Source organism: Oratosquilla oratoria, chromosome 22 (genome assembly GCF_046742065.1).
Source record: "Oratosquilla oratoria isolate Oo_2021 chromosome 22, ASM4674206v1, whole genome shotgun sequence".
Classification (NCBI taxonomy): Eukaryota; Metazoa; Arthropoda; class Malacostraca; order Stomatopoda; family Squillidae; genus Oratosquilla; species Oratosquilla oratoria.
Window position 1 is genome coordinate 52,563,833 of NC_134798.1, and position 5,966 is coordinate 52,569,798.

At 39.0% G+C, this 5,966-nt stretch overlaps 1 protein-coding gene across 1 annotated transcript; it reads right to left on the reverse strand.

Annotated features, from left to right (window-relative positions):
- Positions 1-3,139: 3,139 nt before the first annotated feature.
- Positions 3,140-5,637, reverse strand: LOC143037387 (uncharacterized). Its single transcript, XM_076205524.1, has 5 exons — positions 5,353-5,637; positions 4,827-5,122; positions 4,316-4,659; positions 3,683-3,916; positions 3,140-3,369 (listed from the first exon to the last, which is right to left on the reverse strand). Exons 1-5 carry the CDS (start codon positions 5,635-5,637, stop codon positions 3,140-3,142), a joined length of 1,389 nt encoding a protein of 462 aa, XP_076061639.1.
- Between the last annotated feature and the right edge of the window lie 329 nt (positions 5,638-5,966).

Below are 5,966 nucleotides of genomic sequence, written 5' to 3' on the forward strand. Positions count from 1 at the left end.
GTCTCTCTTTCTTTAACTTAGTGGAAGGGTGTTTGAAAAAACTTGCTCTGGCTTGACTAAGGGCTTTATCCAGAAACCAATGAGGGTAGGCTAATTTTGTTAATTGGGACTTGATGGAAGTTAGTTCGTGTTCTAAAAATTGGGGGCTACAAATCCTAAAGGCTCGGAGAAAAAGTCCCGAAGCTACACTCCTTTTAATGTGATCTGGGTGATGACTGAAGAAATGGAGGTAACTACCTGAATGAGTGTTCTTTCTAAAAACAGTAAAGGCAAGCTTATTCTCATTCTTCATGAGAATGAGCCTTTAGGATTTGTAGCCCCCAATTTTTAGAACACGAATTAACTTCCACAGAGTAATAGACAGTTGGAACAAGTTAGATGAGAAAGTGGTGTGTGCAAAAACAATACATGAATTTAAAAATTGTTTAGATAAAATGAGAAATGAAGACGGGACCCCACGAGCATAGCTCCCCTTCCCGTAAAATACAACTAGGTAAATACAACTAGGTAAATACACACGTATATATATATATATATATATATATATATATATATATATATATATATATATATATATATATATTGTGTGTGTGTGTTGTTTTCCATAACTCCGTTATGTTGAAATAAAATTATTTTCGCATCAATAATGTTGTAGTAATACATTAGTAGTATTGCACAAATACATCGTGTACAAAATTACCATAGGAGAATGGGAACTTGAATACAGTAAGTACTTTACTGTATTAATGTAAGTACTGTATTACATCGGTATTACTGTAAATACAGTGAGTAGTTTATTGTATTACTTGAGAAAAAAAATGTGATTTAATCTTGTTTGATCATAGACATATGTAGAATGTAAATATGTGTTATTGACATTTTGATTTGGAAAAAATTGGAAATTGATTAATTAGCAAGAAATAGTCACCAAATTAGCGTAGGTCAGGTCAGGTGAAAGTGAGGTCAGATAGGGTCAGTGATTTGCTTTCCTATTGTTGTCATAGGTCAGCGTTTCCTAACGTTTTCCGACCATAGCAACCCCTGTTGTCATGTCTAAGCAGTCCAGCACCCCTGTCTTGTTATTAGAAGGATAAAAGAAAGTGAAGTGTACTACCTGATGATTCATTTTCTTGATTCCTTAGAACTGAAACAAATTGACAATATTGTTTGTAGAAGAAATAAGAATACTCTGGAAAAGTAAAATACATACATACATGTACCAAAGGTTTTTTCCCCTTACAGGGGGGGGTAGCCAAAAAGAAAAATAGCATGGAAAAAGCCAAACATGCACAACTAGGTGATCAATGATACATATATCAATGTGATTTTTGTGTGCATCACTTCCCAGCACCACCTATAATTGATTTCAACACCCCAAGGTTGGGAAACGGTGTCATAGACAGTGATGACCAGCGTTTCTATCCTTGTGAAGAACCTCAAACCGTCCATCTTATTTTTTCTTTTATAAGATTTCAGAATTACTTTTTTCAGAAACATGGTTTGGCTTCTTCGTCATGTCTCAATATTTACTTATTATTATTATTATTATTATTGTTGTTGTTAGTATTATTGTTATTATCATTATCATTATTATTATTGTTATTATTATTATTATTATTGTTATTGTTATTACTATTATTATCATCATTATTATTATTATTGTTATTATTATTATTATTATTGTTATTGTTATTACTATTATTATTATTATTATTATTATTATTATTATTATTACAAGCACCTGGCTTCGCCATGGGTGCTTGGCCTGCGGCGCTGCTCGCGCTACGCCCACGTTTTTTTAATGTATGGTTTGGTTAATAAAAGAGAAAAATCCATATAGGTTTTTATTCAACATCAGTAATCAGTAATAACAACATCTTTGGACATTTTAGGCCTTTTACGTGATGGAGTTTTTCCAGTTTCGCTTTCCGAACTATCACTGTCATCATCGTCACTCCATCTCTTGACCGCCTTGATGATGATGTCTTGCCCCTTCTTCACTTCTTCTTGCCCCTTCTTCATGTCTTCTTGTTCCTTCTTAATTTCTTCTTGTTTCTTTTCCAACACTTGAAATTTTTCCTTAAACTTTAAGTCTAACAATTCCTCTAAATCTTTCTTGGAGATCAACACTTCAGATTCATTGTCGCAGATCTCATCGTCGGAAAAACTTGGCATTATCATTGCGAAGGCTTCTTGTTCGGAGATCGAAAAGATAGATTTTGGAATGACAGAGGTTCCGTGTTCTGGTTCCTTTTCAGCAATTGGAAGGTCCTCGCTATCGGAAGCAGGTGTTGCTTCTGGCACATCTAATTCACCTCTAAAGGTCTTACAGAAAAGTTCTTTATATACACAGTTTCGTGCTGGTTTTAGCTTGTACGTGTCATTCACTTTACTCCAACCAGTGTACACTATTAACGAATCCCAACTGGTAACCCGGGAACATGCAACGTAAAGTTGTCCGTGCGCGAAACATTGTGCTGAATCAAGAAGAAGGCCACACCGGTTAAAAGTTTGCCCCTGGGACTTGTTTATTGTCATAGCGTAACTTAGTTTCACGGGAAATTGTTTCCTTTTGAAGTTGACGGGTGTGTCTGTTGACTCTAACGTTACTCTCGGAAGCAGAACTTGTTCACCACTATACGTACCACCCAGAATCTTACCCACGATAATATTCTTCTGTAAATTAGTCACCATAACTCGAGTTCCGTTACACAGTTTTGGCGGACATATGTTACGGATAACCATAATAATGCTACCTATCTTTAACCTCAATTCGTGGAGTGGAAGGGAAGGGCTTGTCATCGCATTGTAAACGGACTGTTGAATGTCCATATCGTCTTCAACGGAAATGTCCTCACTCATATAGACCATCTCTGGTTTGTCGGATTTGTCGTATACGATACAATTAATTCTGTCCACGTCGTCATTTGTAGGTGAAACAATAGCCCTTTTCTCAAAGTAAGAAACGTTCAAGTGGTTTTCTTCCAATTTGTCGTAGACCTTTTCCACCAACTCTTCACGGGTTTCAACCACCACACCGAAGTTTTCAGGAAAGTGCATGTACTCGCTTTCTCCCAAACTCCAACAGACTTTTAGCGAATGTCTTATTTCCAACGTCGCTAACATCGAGTCTAACGTTCTATGTTAGTTCCAACTTTACCAAATCATCCCCAAAATAACTGGACTTTACACAGCATTCTAGTTCATCGTTCTTTCCACCTCCTCTTACAACGGGAAGAATCTGTCTGAAATCACCCGCGCAAACAAAAGCTATTCCTCCCATGAATCTGTTCTCTCCCAGTATATCTCTCAACGTGATATCCAGTGCTGTAATCGTATTCTTGTTGGCCATTACGACTTCGTCCCACACTACAACGGACGTAATCTTCAGTAACCTTGCCATCTCAGAGTTTTTCTTGATGCTACAGGAACGAACCTCGTTGTAATTCATTAATGGAATCTTACACATGTTGTGCGCTGTGTGGCTACTTGGTTGATTGCGTGTGTTCGTGTGTGTGTATGTGCATGTCGCTAGGCGCGCGGATGGTAGAAGCTGCTTAGGTCAGCGAGATGGACAGGATGTCTTTGGCGCCTGCACGTCGGGTATGTGTGGGAGTGAGTGGAGGTGAGTGGGTTATATGACTGAGTGATATATTCACATGTATATGAGACGTATACATACCGCCATGTAAGAGGGTTGCAGCGATACCAGAGGACGCGACTGCCGGGGCTACCTTTCCCTTTGAACGAACCGTGTCAAGAATAATCTTGAGCACGAAAGACTTTCCCGTGCCTCCAGGAGCGTCTAAGAAGATATCGTTATTACGATACTTTTTGTCTCCTTCAACGCGCGCCATCACGGTTTCGTACCATTGCCGTTGTTTCTCGTTTAGGAGAACCGTCTTTTCTTTAACCTCTACAAAGGATTTACAAAGGATTACAAAGGCGGAGCATGCCGACAGGAGACCTTTTGGTCCATATCTAGGTCGGATGCGAAAAAATCATAATAATAATAAAATAATAAATAAAAACTATAATAATGTAAATAACAAATAAAATACATAAATAGATGCATAAGTATAGTTAAATAATAAACAAACAGGTAAATAGTAAATAATAATGAATTGACATATAACTAATAATAAATGAAAATCAGACAGACAAATGATAACAAAACAAAAACAAATAATATAGAATAAATTATAATGACCTCGTGACCTCAGCTTAGCTTTGTTATACGATTTCTCCCTACGCATAACGTTTATTGTCTTTTCACCGTCTCTAGAAGGAGGAAGGCCATATTGGACTATCCTACCGCCTCCGCAGTTCCACACGTTTTCCTGTATATCGTCTAAGGCATCCAGATAAATTTCATCGTTGTACTCTGTTAACCCTCTGTAATGAAGAAAATCGCTCGAAAACAGATCTTTGGTCTCTTCCCAGATATTTGACTGGTCCTCGAGGGGAGAAAGCACCAACATGCTTGCGTATGTTACTCTCAGTTTTCTTCTATCGTTTGTGTGATTGATGATCTCTAGGATAGTCTGTTTCCACGTATCTTCGTCGTTTAGTAGGCCCATGGCCTTTCCGGCTTCCCTGAAGGTGGGGTATATGTGCCCATTGACGGTTCTAATATCTGTAAAAGATGTAGGTCCTAGCCTATATGTAAGAAGAAGACGCGAATAGAAGAGTTCAATGGTTTTACTTGTTACAGTCCTTGTCCTCCCTAGAGCGGAACTTCTGTTTCGACGTTCTAACCAATTACCCTTATTCGTGTCGTAAATGAAAAAAATTGGCATCTCGTGGTAGTAAAGCCTGCTGCAAACTCGTTACGGGAACACAATTTGAAAAATGCTGTCAGTTGAGTGTCTTTTACGATCTTGTTCTCGATATCCTCTTTTGCCATACCTTCTTTATAAAGCACTTCATTTTCACCTTCTAGATGTAAGTCAAGTGAAAAAACAGAAGGGAAACTCTTGTGAATGGGGAATTTGAAAATCTTCCAAGTTGCTTCATTCGCGTTGACATAACGCGCTTCTTGATAATTCTTTACCTCGTTGACTATGTCATCTTTTTCTCCTGTCTTAGCGAACAGAATGCGGTCGCAGCCCTTGTTTATGTACTTTGTAACATAGGGTATACATTTAATGGACACAGACACAGATACGGATTGTAAGGTACAACCCACAAATTGTCTATGGTTTTTAACTCTCCTTTAACTTTCGCACTGAAAGAGTGTCCGCCTTCTCCCACGGTTCTTCTTTTGTACAAAGGGTAACCGTTGCGTCTAAAGAGAAGATCGCCCCTACACAGTTTGGGGAAGTCTCTTTGACATTTGCCTTTCCCGTTTACCGATTTTCCACGACAACACTCGTGGGACTCGTCGAAACCTTTGCACGGTCCGTGGACCATACACCTTGTAACAATATCGTATAACCTTGGTTCCTTTTCCTTGTCTGGTATTTCGGCGGAAATGTCACTGTCCACTAATTCGGCGTTGACGCGTTGTTCCATCCACAAAAGAATGTGAACGTGAGGGAGACCTCTTTTCTGCCACTCTACGCTATAAAGGTAAGCCTGTACGCGCCCAAAAATGTTCTTCTTGGTTAAATCGTCCATCATGCTCTCGACTTTCATCTTAAATATCCTACTAACCAAATCGGGTCTATCGTTCTTTTGTTTCGAAGCAGCACTGGAGGCTGTCTGTGCCACAGCTTCACTCAACTCTTCCCACCAAACAACACAACATACACTCTATAAAGGATTTGTGGGAAAACCCAGTTTCGGCTGTAGCATTCCTTGGGGAGACGGGACTGCTCGGACAGACAGTCTAGGGAACGACAACAACAACAACAACAACTCTTCCCACCAAGGGTTCATGTTAAAAGTGATGAAAAAGTCAGGAGATCCGTAATGGGTGAGGAACGGCGAGTGCATCCTGTTGACGCTGGTTCATATATTTTGGT

Coding starts and splice junctions, on each gene's coding strand:
- LOC143037387 (XM_076205524.1), bottom strand. CDS start 5,637: ATGAAAGTCGAGAGCATGATGGACGATTTAACCAAGAAGAACATTTTT. Junction 4,660..4,826: donor AAATTGTGTTCCCGTAACGA/GTTTGCAGCAGG, acceptor TCTTACATATAG/GCTAGGACCTACATCTTTTA. Junction 3,917..4,315: donor CGTGTGGAACTGCGGAGGCG/GTAGGATAGTCC, acceptor AATCCTTTGTAG/AGGTTAAAGAAAAGACGGTT.